This window comes from Nicotiana tomentosiformis, chromosome 2, assembly GCF_000390325.3.
Source record: "Nicotiana tomentosiformis chromosome 2, ASM39032v3, whole genome shotgun sequence".
Classification (NCBI taxonomy): Eukaryota; Viridiplantae; Streptophyta; class Magnoliopsida; order Solanales; family Solanaceae; genus Nicotiana; species Nicotiana tomentosiformis.
Genome location: NC_090813.1, coordinates 37,823,577 through 37,846,090, shown reverse-complemented (window position 1 = coordinate 37,846,090; position 22,514 = coordinate 37,823,577). Strand labels below are relative to the sequence as shown.

The following is a 22,514-nucleotide window of genomic DNA, read 5'->3' as shown; positions in this document are numbered from 1 at the left end:
TAAACATGAGTTTGTAATTTGAAAAAAACGTGAACAGCCGTAAATACAAGTGTACTTTGTTTTCTTTTTTCCAGTGAAGATATACTATGCTCCCATTAGAACTTTTATACGTACTTTTACAAATTAGACAGAACGTAAAGTTTTATATAAAACTAGAAATATCACATCATTGTATGAGAGCGTGACATCTTTAGGAATTAATCATAGGTCCCATCTTATTACACATATAACGTGTTGTAGTTAAATTCCATTCTACATCACCCATACTACTAATTATCACATAACACATGCAATTATTAGTTCTTTAAGTTAGAAGTTGTTGCAATGAGATTTAGGATAAGTCGATCATATTTTCTGAAATAATTTAACATATATAAATTGACAATGTAAATTTTTTTGCACTATCAAGTCACCTAGAAGGTAAATACAAGTACAATTCATAATGAGTGAAATTAGTATGTAACCTACAAAATAGGGAATTTAATATGTTACAATAGATAAAAATATTTAAATCCTTTCTTTAAGAGTTTAATTTCTACACACTCAAAGTATTAAAAAAATTATACAATATTAGATAATTAAGATAAAAGATAACTAATTTAAAACTATTTTAAGAAGTCAAGGGAGTGCTCTAATTCTTGTTTATGTCCATCATCAATATCTTACTTATAAATTCGGCGCCCAGCATTTATTTGTTCTTTCTATACGCCTACTGCATTACTAGCTAATAACTACTCGGTGCAACGATTTGTCTTTGGGCGTTCGACATGGAAGGCCTTCTCTCCTTTCAATTTCTAGCTTACACTCTACTTTTATTCTTAATTCATCTTCCTCCTCTTTCTTCTCTAGAAAACCAGTGGTTTGGCAGCTGTGGCAAGTCTTTCAACTGTGGAAACTTAACAGGGATTACTTACCCTTTCTGGGGAAATGACCGACGAAAGGAATGTGGTTATCCTGGATTCGAGCTTCAATGTGACGATCAAGGTAGCACCATACTACAAATTTCAAACGTAAATTACTTGGTTCTCGATATTAAAATGGACGCCCAAATTATAACAGTTACTAGAAAAGATCTAGCAGAAGGGATTTGTCAATTTAACACGACTATGGATTCCAATATATTTGAGTATGCTTTGAGCTTAGTGAATGTCACGGTTAATTACGTGTGTCCACCTTGGGCCGGAAATACTGGAATTGCACCTTCGGCTGGGTTTAATTGTGCGATAAACGGAATGAGTTATAAGAATGATTTGGACGGAGTTGGGACATGTCATGCTAGTATAGTTATACCAGCTCGTAAGGAGTATTCGTCAGGAGGAACAATTGGAAATTTGGGGGATTTGAAGCAGTTGCTGAAACAGGGGTTTGATTTGAGATGGAAAGTGGATACCAGTCCTTGTAAGGAATGTGAAAAGTTTGGGGGAAGTTGTGGATTTGATGCTGATGCGAAACAGTTCACTTGTTTGTGCCCTAATCATCAATCTTCTTCTTCTTCTTCGTCAAACGCTTGCACCAGTGGAATTCCTGCAGCTGGTGCAGGTTCCCCTGGAACTGGAAAAAGTAGTCCGCTTTCATTTACACCGTCGGGTAAGTTTGCCTATGCCTTCTTAAGCTCTGCATTTCCCTACCATTAATTTTGAATTTTAATCATCTTAAAGATAATTCTATCTAACTTTCTGTAATAACTGAAACTAGTTACACTTATATAGGTTATACTGCTGAGATGGTAAAAATTTTGCATTGTCAAAAGTTAAATTCTTAAGTTCTATACAATGATTAAGTGCAACTGAGAGTTTTATTGCAGACATGAAGATAGTTTCGTATCCAATGCTTGGGACCAAATTCCACTTGAATTTGGCATTTGTCTGAAATTCTTTTAGCGTGATTAGTAACTAGCTAGAAAAGGAAGTAGAGGAAAAATACCTCAAAGATATTTGAGCCAGTGCACAGCACCAAAAGTTTATTTGTATAGTATAAAATTTTAACCCTGCAACTTCTAGTCTTATTTTTCAACTTTAATTGTGTGAATACATGGTGTTTTGTACATGGGCTGTCTTGCCTAATAAAAAGCAAAAATAATATATTTCAAATGTGAGAGTCAAATCACTTAATTATATATATATATATAATTGTAGTTAAACAAAAGAATTATCTAATTAATTCTCTTAAAGAGCAATAGTGTAATATTAAATGAAGTCGAGAGAGTATTATATTCTTAGATTTTCATAGTAGAAGCCAAAAGGATTTCATTCTACTAATTTGTGCTTCTCTACGTTTCCAGTTTCTCGATTTGAGAAGAGTGCGGATTTTCTCCTACTAATTAATTCCCAAGTTTCTTGCTGAAGTCTTATAGTTCCATTTAAAGATTTATTATGGTTGGGGAGTTGAGCGTTGGGAGAGAGGTGGCGGCTGGTAATGTAACGTCAGTATTTGGCATGTCACTGAACAAAGAGCGGTGCGTAGATAAGGATTTCCAACCCAATTTACACAATATTTTGTCTTCTTAAAGTTGAATTGTCCTGAAAAAATGGCATCAGGTAAAACACAGGAATTGACAATTTTTTAGCTTTATATTAGGTTTGGCAAGATAGCCCCAAACAATTAGCATTATATAGTCAAATCCTATAAAAACTATTCTCTTATATATTCTCTCTCAAACAATTGGCCCCAAACCGTCTGCTCCCCCCACCCCCTCGCCGCTCACTTCTCTTCTTGTTCACTGCTCCCCCCTCCCTCCCCTTTCTCTCTTTGTATTTCTTCTTCTATCTCTTCTCTTTCGCTCTCATAGTTTAGCAAAGATTCTTGCAAATTATGCAAAAAAATTAGTGGGATAAAAAGGTAAGATTGATCTCACATCAGAGAAAATCAGAAGCAAAAACTAAGAGAGAAAAAATACATTTCAAACTTTTTTTTTTTTTTGGTTGGATTGAACGAGTGGATGTGATTGAAATTGGTTAAAAATACCTAAACGAGGCTATATACAAAATTTTAGCAAGATTAGAAGTGATTTAAACTGGTTTCAGGTAAAATATCAGACCTAAAAATCTAATTGCGACATGTGTATATCACGTTGTATATCGTGTACATCAGTATATATCACACATAGGTTTTTAAGAACATATGTGTATATCACTTTGTATATCGTGTATACAGCATAATTTGTTATGGATGCCCGTGTATATAACATGTATATCGTATATATAACACAAATATTTATGGATATACACAGATACACAAGATATACATGAGATATCACTGATGTATATAGAGATATACACGGGATACAATAGGGGATACACATGTGGAGTCGTCTTGAACTTGAATTTTCAATCTGAATTGTGTTATACAAAGAAGAAAAATAAAATTTTAATATACTTTTTTGATATACACATTATTATTATGTTATACATTGTGATATACAAATAATATAATTATTACTGTGTTATATATATTTGGATATACAGATAAAAAAACTAAAAAAATAATCAAAAAATATTTGGGAGTTTTTACGGATAGTAATGAAGGAAATGAAACCTAATTTCTAGGATGATGGTTGCTACGAGAGAAGAGAGAGAGGGTTTTAAATATTTTTTGCTATTCTTAAGGAAAATAATTTTGATGAGGCTTATTTTTAGGATGGTGGTTGAACCATTAGAAGAGAGAGAATAATTGTATGCTACCATATGCCAAATCTTAAAACATTGGCTTTTTTATGCCAATTGTTGGACCTAATTGTCATGTCATGCCAAATTTCGCTACTATTCATTCACAGTGCCAAAATGGACTTGTTAATGTAACCCCCAATCAATTTCTTCCAATTTCATACTAATGTTATCACTTGGGCTTCTATGGGCCTGGATTGTTGAACGTTGCACCTATTGACAGTGAAGATTAGAAGCCCAGCTCCTTCCCCCCCCCCCCCCCCGTTCTTTTCCTTTTACTAGTTGGAGCGTGGAGGCAGGGCATCCAATACTCGGGGCACATCGTCGAATACTAGTTGAATATTAATAGTTCGACGATGCAAGTATATATTACAACAATACACAGTGTCGGTAATATAATGAATTGTATTTTAAGCATGTGAGTTTAACTTTAACACTAAATGGAGTTTGGGACACTTTACGGGCATGTTCATGGCAAAATTGAACTTCTATGAGGCACTTTGAAATTTCTTTATAGTACTTCCCTTTTGATTCTTCTTTAAAAGAATCAACTAGGGTCTCCCTACTTTCAGTAATTTGGGAGAAAAGGAACCTATCATTTGTTGGGTAATTTTGTGTCTTCAAGTGTATTAGATTGGTCCATATTCGTCATGAGTAAATACTTTTCGTCCTAATGTCTGATATTTGTTATGTCGACTGTGGGAAAGACTTGTCTGCTAGATGATATACATTCTAAATAATTTGAAAAATTATAGTAGTATTTATCTTATTTAGTAAGTCATATATTAATCACTATCCAAATTAGATTACATATTTCTCCCTTGTATAAATCTTTACCTTATCCTTGATTTTATATTTATTTCCTAGAGATAATCTATATTGTGCAAGGTTCCATATCTATAACCAGGGTCCTCCTTGCACTTGTCAAAAGCACTTCATTTGATGCATTATATTTTTGAGTTGATTTGGTCTGTCACTTCTCCTATCTATCTCTGTTCTTTTCTCTCCGTTCTTCCCCCTCCATTTCAGGCTACATTGGCAGGTGCATCTTCATTCTAAGGAAGTATCTCAATGAATAAGCCCACTTTTCGGTCTGGTTTTTTTTCTTTTTTCAATTGACAAAGGTACTACAATCATACATCTCTATAATATCATCCTTATATAACAACACTTCACTATATAAATTAAGTTTTTTCCGAAACCAATTTTCAATTTGGAACAAACGAGGCTGTTATAGAGAGGTTTGACCGTAATATATTTCGGACAAATAGACCTCACTAAATAATCTTGTACACCAGTCATCCATGAACTAGGAAGCGGTCTAAGTCTTATAAGTGCCACCAACCGGGTTGTTCATAAGCAAATTATAGTAAATGTGGTTGTTGAATAGTCCATGACATACTTGTCCTAATTAGATAGAAACGCTTAACAAACCTCACATCGTTTTCTTATGTCCAAGTAATTTCCAATTGACTTCTCTCTGGAGTAGATTTCCTAATCCCAAATAAAATAAATATATACTTAAAAAAAAAAATGAGACAAAGGAAACAGGTAAGATGATATCTTTTTTTCCTTTATCCAATTCAAAAATCAATAACAATAGGTAGGTTTTTCTTTTCTTTAAGAGAGTAACTTAGTTTCCTCCACAGTTTAGTTTCACTCTTTAGTTTCAGTCAATGTGATACCGTGACTCCCGTAATTTTTTTTGCCAAGACTTCCATTATTAAAAAAGTATAGTAGTCATCAAGTGAAGTCATTTTTATCACCCAATTTCCTCTGTATATCATCTTCTTCATGCTTTAATTTCACCTACTTTTCTACTTACCATAGACTTCTTTAATAAACCATTACCCTTCTTCCTTTAGCCACATCCATTTTCTCATTTCCTCCACATGAATTCCCAAAGCTTTTACTTGTTATCTTTGCTCACTCTGTTTTCCTCCCTTATACTAATTCATGTACCTCGAGGTTCAAGTAATCCCGATGAATTTTACCAGACTTGTGGGAATACATATAGCTGTGGCGATATTATGGGATTAAGTTATCCTTTTCGCAATATGAATGATCCTCCCTACTGTGGCTATCCTGGTTTAGAACTCAACTGCAATCAGGATAGCAGCACCACTATGATCATCAACAAAATCAAGTATCGAATTTTGGACGTACGTCCCACAACCCAAACAATAAGGATTGTGAGGGAGGATATCATGGAATCAACCTGTCCTGTTTATTTAGTTAACACCACTCTGGATTACTCCCTCTTTGATTATGCCACTAGCTACACAAACTTGACCTTCCTATACAACTGCCCTGTTTCGTCCAACTTTGCGGAAATGGATCATATCGCTTGTCGAAATAGCAAATATGACAATGTTTTTGTATGGCCGGGGGCTCAAGGCCCCGGGAAATGTAATGCTAGTGTCACAGTTCCAGTACTCCAGATGACTGATGCTACTGTAGGGTCCATGAATTCAACAAGTTTGGCACAAGTTCTACAACAAGGGTTTGATATAAGATGGAAAATGGATAGTAAAACCTGCAGTGAGTGTACTGACACAAAGGGGAGATGTGGGTACAATGCTTTTATGAAGCAAACAATTTGCTTTTGTCCTAATCCTCCGTACGAATCTGCTTCTTGTTCAGTTGCTGCTTTTGGAGTCTCACCACCTTTACCAATATCTAGACCATCCCCTGCAGGTACATATTCTTGTTTTCCTAAGAACTATTTCCGCCTCGATTTGCCTTCTTAATCTTGACTTAGTCGATGGATTTGGTTCGTTTAGTCAATGAGGTTTTATTTTTCTTGTGCCTAATTGACTAATTAGCTAAAAAATTAATTAGTTTGAGCTAACTCGAGGAACACGACAACAGGGACAACTATTACTCCGATGTAGATACATATATTTATATTATATATACAACGATAGTTTAAATTTCACGCTTTCAGTCTAGTTTAATCACTCATAGATAACTTATTTGCCTTTTGAATTATCAATCAATGCTTAATATATAAAGCTATACTGATTGGGTATAAATAATTTGATAGTATGAAAGTACTTTACGCCGGCAATGTGTAAAAATTAAACATCCCAACTTAGATATTGCACTGTTATAAATTTTAGTTGTCCAAAATCTTTTAGTTAATTTGTTCATCCCTGAAATCGTGTATCACTTACACTACTGTGTAAGTCTAGTCTTACCATTCGATAGCTGTCATTATAGTTGGTATTAGGTATGCCTTCACCAACCAACCTTTGATCATAAAGTCTATTGTTGACATAATGAGCTTTTCTTCTTTTCCTATCAAAGTTTAAAATATCGTGATAGTTGCATAGCCAATTTCACATGGATGATGTAGTTGATATCTCAGTATCAAGACTCAGTAAAACAAAAAAACCACTTAGCATGCGTCTTCATTAACAAATTTTGCAAGACACATGATATTCGGCAGTAACGTCATGGTTAAATTAGTACATTAGGTTTTGGGGGGGGGGGGGGGGGCGGCAGCTGAGTGTTGTCCAATTTCTGTTTTAATTTCTAGCAGGAGTGTGTATTGAGTTTCCCACATCGGTTGTGGATGGGGACTTAGTTATGATCTTGGGCAATCCTTACCCCACAAGCTAGTTTTTGAGATTGAGTTAGGCGCGAGTTTCATTTCTTATCGGTATGTAGATATCAAAGACATCAAATGCTCTTGAATAGTATATGTTAGGATCGGGAAATCGGGTAGTGCGAAATTTAACCAAACAACGTTATAATGACAATAACAAAGACAGTGCAAGAATAGCGGTAATTAAAGAAGATACGGAAAACACAAATTTAACGTGATTCGTTCAAGGTGACCTACGTCTACAAGCGGAGAGGAGCAATTTTACTATACCAACAAGAGTACAAAAGAGAGTACAAAATTAGAATAAATACTCTAATTAGTCCCAAATACCCCAAGAGAATAACCTCACAAGATCACTCCAAAGAAAGGGTTCACACAAGTGTTTACCAACACTCACTCTCTTACAAAATACTCTATAATAAAATAAAGGAGGAGAAAGAAAAACAATAGTGAAAAGCTCTTGAATTGGTGTGTTCTCAAATGAGGAGAAACTCCTCTATTTATAGCAAGAAATTCTTGGCCTAATAGTGGATATTATGTCATGGCAAATGTCATGAAAACTTGATCCACAAATTGTGTTATAGTGGATATTATGTCATGGCAAATGTCATGAAAACTAGGTTCACAAATTGTGTTATAGTGGATATTATGTCATGAAAATTTGGCCTTCACTTGAAAATAAGCCAAATTAATGGTCATAATACAAATCTCTACCTTGGCCTAATTTTGGCTTATATATAGTAAATTTGCTCCACCTTCTCCGCAAAAATCCCAATGGGCAAAATCATTCTTCATAAATGCCAATCAAGTTCAGGCAAAGCTTGAACTTGGACACTGGAAGAGATTTTGTAAACATGTCAGCACGATTGTCTCTAGTGCTGATCTTCTGAATATAGACTTTTCCTTCAACAATAGTTTCTCGGATGAAATGATACTTTATATCAATGTACTTCATCCTCTCATGATACATTTGATCTATAGTCAAGTGAATGATATAGAAAATGGTAATACCACCTTGGTGTGAACTGAGTTTCGCAAATAGACCCTTCAACCATAAAGCTTCTTTGATCGCCTCGGTCACTGCCATATATTCTGCTTCGGTAGTAGATAAAGCTACTACATGTTGTAATGTAGCTTTCCAACTAATAGCGCAACCACCAATGCAAAATACATAGCATGTCAATGATCTTCTTTTGTCAAGATCACATGCATAATCTAAGTCTACAAAACCAACCAAAGTGTTAGTATTTATCCCAAACTCCAAACATGTGTTTGAAGTACCTCGCAAGTATTTGAGAATCCATTTCACAGCATGCCAATGTGCTTTACCAGGGCAAGCCATATACTGGTTTATCACGCTCACTGCTTGTGAAATGTCTGGACGTGTACAAACCATTGCATACATAATACTGCCGACTGTACTGAAATAAGGAACCTATGCCATGTACCTCTCTTCTTCCTCTGACTGCAGGGACTGAGCAGCTGATAGCTAAAAATGAGCAGCAAGAGGGGTACTAACTGGTTTAACATCTTTCATGCCAAAACTCTCCAAGACTTTCTCCAAGTACTTCTTATGCGTCAGAAATAGCCTGTTGGCTTTTCAATCTCTTTTAATCTCCATGCCAAGGATTTTCTTAGCTGCTCCCAAATCTTCCATCTCAAATTCACTTTTCAGCTGACTTTTCAAATTGTGAATTTCTGTTAAATCCTTAGTAGCAATGAACATGTCATCAACATATAATAATAGGTACACAAATAAACCATCATTTAACTTCCGGAAGTAAACACAACTATCATACATGCTCCCATGACCCAACATAAAGGAAACAAACCTTTTATACCATTGTCTTGGAGACTGCTTTAATCCGTACAAGGATTTTTTCAATTTACAAGCAAACATGATCTTTTTTCCCTTCAATTTCAAATCCTTCGGGTTGATGCATGTATATATGTTCCTCAAGTTCGCCATGTAAGAAAGTTGTCTTAAAATCAAGTTGTTCTAATTCCAAATTATACATGGCAACGAAGGCAAGCAAGACACAAATAGAGCTATGTTTAGTAACATGTGAGAAAATATCATTAAAATCAACTCCTTGTACCTGACTATAGCCCTTTGCAACTAATCATGAGTTATACCTCGCATCTTTAACCCCTGGAATGCCATCCTTTTTCTTGAAGACCCATTTGCAACCAACAATTCCTTTTCCTGATGGCGGCTTCACAAGAGACCAAGTACCATTCTTGTGGAGAGACTCAATTTCTTCATTCATTGCAATCAGCACTTGGCTGAGTCAGCACTAGAAACTGCTTCTAAATATTTTGATGGTTCTTCAATTTCTTCAGTTTCCTGTGCAACTGAAAAAGCAAATATAACATAATCTCCAAACCTTAATGGTTGTTTACCTTCTCTTCGTGGTCTATGTTTGGCAATATAATACTCCACTTCTTCTGGTTCAACTTCAGGAGTCTCATCTTTAGGAATTTCAGCTTCTGGCTCAACTTCAAGAGTTTCAACTATATTTTGCTCCAAAGTTGATGAGCTTGGCTTAGAAGGAATGCCAATCTCAACCTCCACCTGCTTCTATGTACTCTTTCCTTTATTTGTATTACAAGAACTAAAAGACTATTTTCTAGAATGTAAAAGGATTCATCAAAGGTTATATCTCTGCTAATTATAAATTTTGGTATCATGGGATCAGGATACCATAGTCGGTATCCTTTTACCCCATATGCATACCCAAGGAAAATGAACTTTTTAGCCCCTGGCTCTAATTTTCCATCATTTACATGCATGTATGCATGACAACCAAATATCTTTAAATCAGAATAATTAGCAGGAGTACCTGACCACATTTCCTCTGGAGTCTTAAAGTTCAAAGGTGCAGAAGGAGCTCAATTGACAATATAACAGGTTGTAGAGATAGCTTCTGCCCAAAAGGTGTTTGTCAACCTAACATTTGAAATCATGCAATGAGCCATTTTCGAAAAAGTTCTATTCATCCTTTATGCCACACCATTTTGCTGAGGTGTCATTCTTACAGTATGATGCCGATCAATTCCTTCATTCTTGCAAAATTCGTTGAATTTATCATTACAAATTTTCAAGCCATTATCTGTTCTAAGCCGCTTAATCTGTTTTCCTGTTTGCTTCTCAATCAAAACTTTCCATTGTTTGAAATTTAAGAAAATAGCACTTTTATTTTTCAGAAAATAAACCTAAACTTTCCTTGAATAATCATCAATGAAAGTTAACATATACCTGGCACCACCTTTCGATGGGGTACATGAAGGACCTCAAAGATCTGAATGAATGTAATCCAAAGTACCTTTTGTTCTATGAATCGCTGGAGATTTGAAGCCGATTCTTTTCTGCTTCCCGAATACACAATGTTCACAGGACTCCATATTTCTGGTACTTTGGCCACATAATAGACCTCTTTTGCTGAGAATGGAAAGACCTTTTTCACTCATATGCCGCAATCGTATATGCCAGAATTTGGTGATGTCAGAATCTGATTTATCTGATATTGAAACTGCAGCAGCACCTGTAACACTAGATCCCAATAGAGTATACAATGTACCAGATCTGCGTGCTTTCATGATCACAAGAGTATCATGAGAAACTTCCAGAACTCTCTTTCACCTGTGTACTTGCACCCAAGAGATTCTAGAGTGCCCAAAGAGATGAGATTTTTCTTCAAGTCAGGAACATGTCTAACATCGGTGAGAGCACCATCGTGCATTTTGATTCGGACTGTACCTTTTCCAATAACTTTGCAAGCATCATTGTTGCCCATCAAGACAACTCCAGCTCCAATAGATTCATATATGGTAAATAAATTCCGATTGGGACAGATATGGTAAGAACAATCCGAATCTAAAATTCACTCATTATTAGATTTGAAACTATTATTAGTTGTTAAAAAAATAGTTCTCTTAGTCTCATTAGCAACTACACTTGCTTCGGCAGTGTCAGTATTTTTGTGCTCATTTTTCTTCTGTATGCTTTTGTTTGTTTTTCAATTTAAAGCATTGAGAAATAATATGACATTTCTTATGACAATTTTGCACATGACATTTTGTATCTGGATTTTGACCTTGATTTAGGTCTCTCACAACTTGAATCTTTCTTATTGGATCTACCTCTTATGAATAAGTCTCCCCCTTGGTTCCCATTAGTTTTCCCAATAATATCTCTATCTATTTGTTCTTTTGATTTCAAAATAGATTTGATATCTTTATAAGAGATATTATCCTTTCCATAAAATATAGTATCTATTATATGCTTAAACGACTGGGGGTATGGAAACAAGCAATAACAGAGCTTGATCCTCATCTTTGATTTCATCATCTATGTTACTTAAATCCATAAGAAGAGAATCAAAAGTATCAAGATGTGCAAGTATAGAGGTATCTTCAGCCATACGAAAAATATAGAGTTTTTGCTTTAGGTAAAGCCTGTTTTCTACTGTTCTTTTCATATATAGGGTTTTCAGCTTTTCCCATATGCCTTTGGGTGAGCTTTCTGCTGCAACTTCACGCAAAACCTCATTTGAGAGATTTAAAATAATACTTGCTTTTTCCTTTTTGTCTATGACGGCAAACTACTCGTCCGTCATTTTGTCCTGCTTCTTCTCCTTTCCTTGTAGTTTGCACTTCTATCAAATTTCTCAACATAAGACTTTGTTAGAGTCATTTTGGCTATTTAAACTAACCTGGTTAGATCTCGTTCTGATACCAATTTGTTAGGATCGGAAAACCGGATAGTGCGAAATTTAGCTAAACAACGTTATAATGACAATAACAAAGACAATGCAAGTTGATAATAACGGCAATTAAAGAAGATAAAAAAGACACAAATTTAACGTGGTTCGTTCAAGATGACTTACGTCCACAAGCGGAGAGAAGTGATTTTACAATACCAACAAGAGTACAAAAGAGAATACAAAATGAGAGTAAATACTCTAATTAGTCCCAAATACCCCAAGAGAATAACCTCACAAGATCACTCCAAAAAATGGTTCACACAAGTGTTTCCCAACATTCACTTTCTTACAAAATACTCTATAATGAAATAAAGGGGGAGAAAGAACAACAAGAGTGAAAAGCTCTTGAATTGGTGTGTTCTCGAATGAGGAGAAGCTCCTCTATTTATAGCAAGAAATCTTTGGCTTAATAGTGGATATTATGTCATAACAAATGTCATGAAAAATTGATCCACGAATTATGTTATAGTGAATATTATATGTCATGGCAAATAAAAATTTAAACCCCACTTGAAAATAAGCCAAATTAATGGTCATATTACAGTAAACCAACTTATCTCCCACGGTATATTTGTTTCCATACTACAACAGATTTATTGGTCCTACTATCTTCTGGTTTTGGAGGCATTTGTCCATTTTTACTATGATCAATATTCTGCCACCAATTCTCATCTTTTATGCCCAAACCAATTGGTGGACAACTATCCGTCAAATACCCTCTTTTCATAATAGGATCTAGTTTTGATGTTACTTTCACCCAAACATGGTTAGGCAATTTTGATACAAGGTTAACTTCTAGAAGAATCCAAGCTATGTAAACGTTAGGATCATCCAATAAAATGGAACGTCCAATAGGTGTGATGATAGATTTTATTGCTGAAATATAAAGCCAATAGCTATGTATTGTAAGCCTGGCAAATAGTCTTATCGGACCGAGAGTGGAGAAGAGTCATTCTTCGAAATGTAGTACTCTCCTGTGTATCTGAAATTACGCATCCACATCTTACAAACTGTCCAAAACCTCTGAAAAACATTCGGTTGAATTTTGTTTGATATATGGAACAGGATATGCATAGTATCCAATCTCCCAACCGAAATATTTCCTCTAAAATTGTGCTTCAACTTAACCCTTAGTTTAAGAACATCCTCTCCTTATCCCTTTGAATACTTTTCACCAAAATCCGTCGGCACATAATTTTGAGTTATTCACTTAAAGTTTTCTCAGAAATCGTAGTACAGGTAAAGATTTATGGCATGTACCTGAACTCTGGATATTGTACTGATAACGTGACGGCACTGGTTTCTACTGATAGACCTGCCTCTGCAGAAGTTTGGAGGAAATGTTCCCGTTGAATTTCTGGTATTTATAGTTGAATATGACTGATACGAAGAAAATAGCAGAACTGTGAGGAGCAATCGTGGAATGATCTTATAGTCCCTCAGGTTGTTCCAGTCTTGACGCGTTAGAAGCTTCCACAGAACACACTATTTAGCCAACTTTCTGGTAGTTTATGCGTCTTTGGCGTGTAGTGTCTTTAAATTTATGACCACTCTAGTCTTAGCTAGATGGTTTCTTTCAAAGTACTAATCAATTCATACTGACCAAGTATAAATATTTGACTCTTATCATAAATAAATTTCATGAGTCACGGTAGTAGTTGGATATAAAATTATTTTTCCATCTTGAAAAAATAATTTTATTAGTACACAATTTTTTTTGGCAAGTAGACCAAGTCTGCTACCCCTAAATTCCAATAGAAGCTTCTATATCTCGTTTGACAATATACGCGAAATTGGTATCATCCGTTTGTCAAATATTTTTCTACAGGTTGCTATATGTTGACCAAAGAATAACAAAATAAAGCACCCCATCTTTTTCTTTGTATTTTACATCTCATCTTCCTAATTGAATTTGGTGTTCTTCCAAACCGTTGTATCTTCCTCCTCTGTCCCTTAGTTACACATCTCCTCCCCACCTCCTCTATCTCTTTTCTAGACGAGAAGATCGTAGAACTGGGTAAAGCTTTTGTACACTATTTCTAGTTGGTAACTCTCTTTCTAGATGCTAATTCCTTTAATCAGACAGAAAATGCATCAACAACTCCATCCATACTTTTTGCTCTTCAGTTCCTTAATCTTTATCTTGATCAAAACACCGGTTTCTTTCTGTCAAGATGACGAGCGATTCAGCAAGTGTAGTGAGCCAATTCTCTGTGGTGACATCGAAATAAATTACCCTTTCTGGGGAGGTGGTAGACCAGATTACTGTGGTCATCCAAGTTTCGAGATCAACTGCGAGAGTAACATCCCGAATATTGCTATTGAATCAACGTCATATAAAGTGGTAGGGATCGATACTCCTACTCGAATACTAACCTTGGCTAGAGATGATTTACTGAGCAATATTTGTTTGAACAACCCTGAGAACGCCTCCTTGGATTTAAACATTTTCAGCTATGTTTCCAGTGACCAGAATATTACTCTGTATTATGGCTGCACCTTCTCTGGTCCGCAAATACCTACTCGGCGTCCGAATATGTTCAGTTGCCCTAGCAATATATTTGGTATATACACTATGATTGGCGTATCCTTCGACTTCTCTATAGTGAGATGCGAGAAAGAAATAATAACTAGGATCAATCAAACGAGTGCTGTGGCATTAGCCAGCGCTACAGCAACTGTTGAAGTTCTGAAATCAGCCATTTCTGGCGGGTTTTCAGTTAATTGGATGGCAAATATCGATTCGCCATGCGAGCAGTGCGGCAGGTCAGGTGGAAGATGTGGATCCAACCCAGATTCCGCAGCCTTTGCTTGCCATTGTGCCACTGGTACTCATGCTTTCAACTGCACCGACGCACAAAATCAAGATGGCGGTAATCTTTTCATAACTATTTCCACATGTTTTTACTAGAAATTATGGATTAATTTGAGCGTTAAGGTCATATGGCGTTGATACATAGGTAAGTTCGTCCGTTCATTTCCAATTAGCTTTGTTAATTATGGAAGAACCAAAGAAAATGGAAAACTGCAGACCAAATATCTGCTGTATGCCTGTATGGTCATGTATGTTTTTTTACATATTGTTCGGAACCGTTCTAATTAAATTTATATAGGTGATAATTTAATTTAGGTAACTTAATTTTATATTTTAAAGCTTTCCTGTTGCCATGTTTGTTTTCGAGAAAATGATGAGTATTGAAGTTCCAAGTATTTTATTTATAGAGATGTTGAGCATTGACCAGTGTCAGTCCATGAAATTGAATATGATGTTATAATCTCGAGCTTGATATATGCATCCTGTTCATGTCTAGTCTACGTCCAAAATATTAAAAAAATGAGAAAAGAATTTTAATTTATGACAAAGAGTACAACAATTCTCTAACTACCCTAAAAGAAAATAAGTGCATGCTTCGTTGAACCAATGGATACAGAAATCCCGTTCTTTATTTGTAGTGCTTACTATTCTTTTTGTTAGTTTTATTTTTATTTCAAACTTGGTTGGCGTTAGAATGAAATGACAGAAAGACAATTTTGTTAAAAAAGAGATGACATTCACATTTCACCATTAGACTATTATTACCTAACTTATAATTTAATAAGACACCAGTAATAGGGCACATAAGTAGCCAAGCGAAGGTGAACCAAACGACTTTTCAAGTGTGATAATACTATCTTTCATCCTTCTAAATATATGGCGGTATTCCACATACTTCTCTATCAATATCTATATGAAATAACTCTATTCACTCATGTTTACATAGAGAGAGAAAAATTATTTAATGTAATTTTTTTATTTCTGTTGGAATTTTCATTTTAGTTTTATATTATTAAGCAATACTTAATTATTACTCCCTCCGTTTCAATTTAGATGATGTAGTTTGACTTGGTACGAAGTTTAAGAAAAGAAAATAAGACTTTTGAAACTTGTGGTCTTAAAAGCTTAAGGGGTCAAAGTTTTGTAGGACTATGACATTTGTGTGGTTAGAAAAGTTTTTCATTAAGAATAAAATATATAAAATGAAGAGTTTAAATTTAAATTATTTTTAAATTTAAAAATATGTTATTTATTTTGGAACAAACTAAAAAATAAAATATTTCACCTAATTTGAACGGAAGAAATACTTATTACATACTAATTTGATCTTGGATTATATGGAAGTCTACTATTTAGATCTTGGATTCTAGGGTACGTTAGATGTTTCCAAACATTTTTATTTTTTAATCTTATATATAGTTCTGTGCATGGCGGCGACAGTCACATAGTTATAAGACAGAAAAAGCTAGCGTTTTACAATGGAGTACTATTCAACGTTCAATCAACCCTTTGTCTCTATGTCAAGATATATTCTCAACATTTCCAGACACCCTTTCACTACTTACTCACTCTGTCTCTTTGCATATTCCAAATGCCTCTCTCATACACCAATGGCGCCACAACTATTCTCTTCTTCGCCACCACCTTTATTTTCACGACATCCTTCTCTTTCTCTGATCATAACATCTTCTTCCCCAACTGTGTGCGGCTTCTCTTTCTCTGATGATAGCGTCTTCTTCCCCAACCGTGGCCGTACTTTCTCCTGCAGCTCCATTCGTAATATCACCTACCCGTTCACTGGCGGTGACCGTCCTGACTACTGTGGTCTCCCTGATTTCAAACTCCGATGTATGGACAATCACACCGAGTTCACTCACCATTCACTTACCAACAGAGTTCTTTCTACTAACCAGTCTTCAAGAACCATGACTATTGCTAGGCTAGACCTGTGGAACAATATTGCCCTTCTCAATTCACCAATACTACTCTCAACTCTACGTCCGACCATAACGAAGACGAAGAACTCTCCTTGAGCTACGGCTGCAATGTTGCAGTATTTGTTTTTAAGCCCCAGAATTTGTTCAGCTGTAGCGTAACTGGTTTGAATTTCACCGGCGCCTTCCATTTACTGGGTCCAATTCCAAGTGACCCTTCTCTGAAAGTCATAACGTGTGAAACTATTATTACTATTCCGTTGTTTAGAGCCGTAGGTAAAAGGCTATATAGCAATCAGACTACTCTAGGGGAAGCATTAATGCAGGCATTTAGCGTGAAATATGATGTCCCGTAAGATGAACTGTGTTATGGGTGCACGAGGCTAGGTGGAAATTGAGGATTTAATGTGGGGCTGGCCCAGCCAATTTGTATTTGTGAAGAAATCCCTTGTACTTTGCCTTTAGAACATGAAAGTTCCTTCGAAGGTACCTGGAACTTTATTCTCTGATATTAATACACTAATTAGGAGTATTAAACGTTATAGTTTGGAATGTTGGACTGAATGGATTTAGGTTTACAGTTGTCAGTGTGAGAATGTAATTACTGATGCTCTCTCTAACAACTTAAGTTCTTGGATGAGATGGTTAGGCATTTCAATATTTACTTTCTCACATTATTTGTCAACTAGACTGTTGAGCTTCTTCCTATGTTTTTTCCTTTTCTCTGGAAAGCAAAATTTCAGTCTGATTGTCGATCGTTCAAGTTGATGGATCCTAAGTTCATGGTTTATAACATTGTTTGTTCTAGTTCTACATAATTGCATTGCCAGGTTTATAGGTAGTCTATCCATGTTTACAGGAGTCTTTCTATTCTCATCCTATTGCATATTTGGCATGATCCGTAGATACTAGAGGCGTTTGATTCAATGGATACACCTAATAAAACACAACACTACTCAATTACTTCCTAACACAAAAGTGAACTTGGAACAAAGTGTAAGACAAAGTGATTTACTAAATTCTCTTGATTGGTTTTTATATTTCCATGGTATGTTTGTTTCGGGTATCCCTGGGTATTCTTCTGACAGTGTGCTTATTCCTTATAGTTTGTGCTTTTCAGATCTGACCATACCTCCATTTTATCTCACCACAGTTTTGTTATTTTCTCCTAATTCGAACCAGGTTTACTTAATGTACCTCAGCATCTATATATATCGTGTTTATCACTTAATTGACAACATTATGATTGTTTTGCAGAAAGTCGAAAGAAAAATCAGACGCCACTTGCAATAGGTATTGTCTTTAGTTCTAATTTTATAGTACAACTGACATGGTCAAATGCCTTGAGAAGATTTTAAACTCTCTTCTTTTGATTGCAGGCCTTGGTGTAGGTGGTGCTGTACTTGCTGGCATTGGCATTGGATGGCTAATCTTTTTCTGCAGACAAAAGAGAAAGCGGATTGCAGCACAGGCTTCACCTGTCCAAGCCGAAAAGAAAGACCTTCCAGTTTTAAGTTCAAGCAATGGCCTGACTACTTCTTCTCCTAATTCTTCAACCACTTTCACTAGAAGCATTCCCTCTTATCCCTCTTCTACATCTGAAGCTGATTATGGGAGGGGAAGCTCCTACTTTGGGGCTCATGTCTTCAGTTTCGCTGAACTTGAAGAAGCCACGGATAATTTTGATCAATCTAAAGAACTTGGGGATGGTGGTTTTGGCGTCGTGTACTATGGTATGTACTGCAAACTCCTGATTACATACTATTATTTGGTAAGAGAGTCTCCTAATAGTTCTAATTAATTGTTAATCAGGCAAGCTCCGTGATGGTCGTGTGGTAGCAGTCAAGCGCTTGTATGAGAACAATTTCAAGCGTGTAGAGCAGTTCATGAATGAAGTTGAGATTTTAACTAAGCTCCGCCACCAGCACCTCGTGACATTATACGGGTGCACATCAAAGCGAAGCCGAGATTTACTGCTTGTTTATGAGTACATCTCAAACGGGACAGTGGCAGATCATCTGCATGGAAATCGGGCCAAATCTGGTTTACTCTCTTGGCCTGTCCGAATGAACATAGCCATTGAGACTGCTGATGCTCTGGCTTATCTCCACTCCTCAGTTATAATACACCGTGATGTCAAAACCAACAACATTCTATTAGACAATGATTTCCATGTGAAAGTTGCTGATTTTGGGCTATCAAGATTGTTCCCAGATAATGTCACACATGTCTCTACTGCTCCACAGGGTACACCAGGCTACGTTGATCCTGAGTACTACCAATGTTACCAGCTCACTGAAAAGAGTGATGTTTATAGTTTTGGTGTGGTCTTGATAGAGCTGATCTCATCATTGCAAGCTGTGGATACCAACAGGCACCGCCACGATATTAATTTGGCTAATATGGCTGTCAACAAGATCCAAACTCATTCAGTACATGAATTAGTTGATCCAAGTCTCGGATTCACGACAAACAGCTCTGTGAGGAGGATGACTACATTAGTCGCTGAGTTAGCTTTCCGATGTCTGCAACAGGAGAGAGATATGAGACCTTCAATGCGAGAAGTGCTGGAGACTTTGAGAGGCATCCAGAATGGGGAGTCGAATGCACACAAGGCTGAGGTACTCGACATTGTGGTAGATGATGTTGGGCTCCTAAAGGGCTCGGGTTCCCCTTCCTCACCACATTCCAGTGGATGAAATATCATTTCAGGTTGGTCGATTTCGTTGCCTAGATGAAGAAGCAACTACTATTTTGATACTAGTGATTAGTAACATGGTTCCGTTAGAATCTCCCGTCTTTTATGGACACTTCGTTCCTAATTTTTGCTTAGATGTAGTTATCTTGGTATACTACGATATGGTCTCTAGGAGATTATCTACTGCTGTTCGCATAAGGAATGTAAATATTGAATGGAGCTGCCAACATTCTAGTATATATGTGCTGTAATTTTTATGTATCTCTGCTCTTTGTTCATTTTTGCTGAGGACATGAAAGCCACAAATAGGAAAAACGGAGCGCTATAAATCCCCTTATCCCCCACCACACCCTATTTGGTGTATTGGTGAGCATATTTATAAGGTCGAAAAACAATAATGCAGCAAAAAGGTACTGCAGCACAACAAATTCTGAGCCTATATTTAGCCTGGAGTGCTACATTGATCTTATAGAGCAACATGTTCTGATATTAAATGGTAAAGAAAAAAAGGAACAGAACATTAATTCGTGAGAACATCCTAGTTTCACTACTAAAAATCCGCTTAAACCGTCCGAATAAACCCACCAATTTCGGTCGGTAATGGCCAATAACCGTCCAAAACCCGATCAATTAGGTGTGGTCGGTAATGGTCGGTAGAGCATACCAACCAAAGTCGGTCGGAATTTACCGACCAACTTCGGCCGACAACTATAAACGACCATCTGACAATTTAATTGACTAACCGACCAATATTGGTCGGAATATTATTTTAATAATTTAATATTACCGACCAACATTGGTCGGTGTACTAAATTTAATTATTTTGGTTACAAAATTTAATCAAATAATATTTTAATTACCGACCAACGTTGGTCGGTAATCTGGACATGACCACCAACTTACTGACCACAGTTGGTCGCTAAAGTTGAATTTCTAGGATTTAATGTGCATTAACCAACCAACATTGGTTGGTATTTTGCAATTTTATTTTTTAGTTACCGACCGAGGTCAGTTGGTTTTCTGGGAATAATTTTCGCAGAAAGTACATGTTTTGGTATCTACACCACCTACCAAATAAAAACATATATTTCAACATACCAATAACCCCCAATTCACATCAAACAACCCATAATTCACCACAAACAACCCCTAATTCACCACAAATTCAACCACACCCATATCCAACCAAACGTCCAATTAATACTTTAAAACTAACAATTCAATCAAACATCAAAATCCAAAACCAATCAAAAATTAAGTAATTACACCAAGTTCTAAATTGTTCATTCTAATTCAAACTAGTTCTATTAGTCTAGTTCAAAGTATATCAAAGTATTGGTCAAGGGGTGTTTTGTACAACATCACCACTATCTAATGAACTTATATTTATAAGACGGTAAGAACGGTCTTGTGGAGGACGGGAAGAACGATTACGTGGAGGACGGGCAGAACGATCACGGTGAGGACGGGAGGAACGATCACGTGGAGATCGAGCCTCTAGCGATGACTCACGAGACCGGGGCAACAAAAAAGCTCCACTAGAAAGGAGCGTTCTGATTTGAGCTTGCATACCAAGGAATTGAGCATCTCTAAGCCTTTCCCTTTACTTGGCCACTATTGGCTCGGATGTAAGCCTTGTCACTGTCTCCTGCATTGCTGAGAGGCTCTCCATATTAAGTGCTTCGCCCTGTGAGGAAGTCCCTATTCCTTGCATTTCACACCTGTAGTGATGAAAATTTTTCTCAGGAAGCCCATACACTTTTCCCTTTTTTGGACTGCTAACAACCTCCAACCATATTCTTTCAGTATCCCCGTCCGAAGGTTGGGTTGGCTCACCCGATTCACCAGCTGGCCTTGATACTAAACCAGATCGAGCCCGGGATCTTCTTGGAAATGGGAAGATCTAGGATAGGCTGCTGACTACGAATGAAGTCCTCCAAGGTACTTTGGTAGCGACCCTACGTTATTTTAAATAAAATTAGTATATAAAAATGTTATAAAAGTAAATTATAACACTTAAGAAAAATTAAAAGCTTACATATGTAGTCTATGTCCGGTCTTCAACCTACCTATCTGCATCCTCCTCTTTCTTCTTCTTTAAAATATGTGTCTCTTTGAATAGCTCTTCTTGGTGCATTGGACGCCCATACTTATTTTCCTGAAAACAAATTAATTTGGTTAATAAATAGAATTGATATACTTAGAAAAGTAAAAGCATAATAATTAAGCAATTACCAATCTTCTTCTTATTATCCCGATGCTGATAGCACCCCCAGTGTGCAAGGATCCTCCCTTCTCGGATGAGCGAGCTTTCTTTCCTAGTTTGCTCCTCTTTAAGAAGTCCTCGGTCTGCCATTGCCTTAACAAATCATCCCATAAATGCTGGAGACACCAGTCAGGCCTCTTGTTCTTCTTTCTACCATCCGAGAAATGATCTGCCAATATCTTGCGGGCTTTAAGACGAAAAATATATTAAAATATGAATTAGAGCTTTAAAACTCAACTGAGTTGACTTTGGTCAACATTTTGAGCAACCGGACTCGGACCAGTATTTTGACTGTTCTGGTAGGTCTGTTCGTGATTTGAGATTTGGGCGTATGTCCAAAATCAAATTCCGAAGTTGCTAGCCCGAGATATGGAATTTTAATGAAAAATTAAAATTTAAGTTCAAATAGTGACCGGATGTCGAATTATGTGCAAATGACCCTGAAATAGAATTTTGATGATTCCAACAGCTCTGTATGATGATTTTGGACTTAGGAACGTGATCAGAATTTTATTTGGAAGTCCGTAGTGAAATTAGACTTGAAATGACTAAAATAGGAATTTAAAGTTTGAAAGTTTGACCGGGGAGTTGACTTTTCGATATCGGGGTCGGAATCCAGTTATGAAAATTTTCACAGCTCCGTTATGTTATTTATGACTTGTGTGCAAAATTTGAGGTCAATCGGACTTGATTTGATAGGTTCCGGCATCAAATGTAGAAGTTGAAAATTCTTAGTTTCATTAAGCTTGAATTGGGGTATGAT

General features: G+C 36.3%; 1 protein-coding gene across 3 annotated transcripts; it reads left to right on the top strand.

The window, feature by feature from the left end:
• The first annotated feature begins 705 nt into the window (after positions 1–705).
• Positions 706–19,746, top strand: LOC104114266 (LEAF RUST 10 DISEASE-RESISTANCE LOCUS RECEPTOR-LIKE PROTEIN KINASE-like 1.4). 3 transcript variants are annotated; one of them, XM_009624657.4, is made up of 4 exons: positions 706–1,587; positions 18,045–18,080; positions 18,167–18,520; positions 18,600–19,746. In XM_009624657.4, the coding sequence occupies exons 1-4, from the start codon at positions 768–770 to the stop codon at positions 19,484–19,486; spliced, it is 2,097 nt and encodes a 698-aa protein (XP_009622952.1). In that variant the 5' UTR covers positions 706–767; the 3' UTR covers positions 19,487–19,746. The 3 variants fall into 3 exon arrangements, with proteins under 3 accessions (XP_009622952.1, XP_009622954.1, XP_009622953.1); XM_009624659.4 differs by lacking the exon at positions 706–1,587 and adding an exon at positions 5,327–6,359; XM_009624658.4 differs by lacking the exon at positions 706–1,587 and adding an exon at positions 12,091–14,911.
• The last annotated feature ends 2,768 nt before the right edge of the window (positions 19,747–22,514 follow it).

Excerpts from the sequence above, each read along its gene's own strand:
- LOC104114266 (XM_009624657.4), top strand. The coding sequence starts at position 768 with ATGGAAGGCCTTCTCTCCTTTCAATTTCTAGCTTACACTCTACTTTTA. Across the intron at positions 1,588-18,044 it reads GCTTTCATTTACACCGTCGG|AAAGTCGAAAGAAAAATCAG; the intron begins GTAAGTTTGCCT and ends ATTGTTTTGCAG. Across the intron at positions 18,081-18,166 it reads TCAGACGCCACTTGCAATAG|GCCTTGGTGTAGGTGGTGCT; the intron begins GTATTGTCTTTA and ends TTTTGATTGCAG.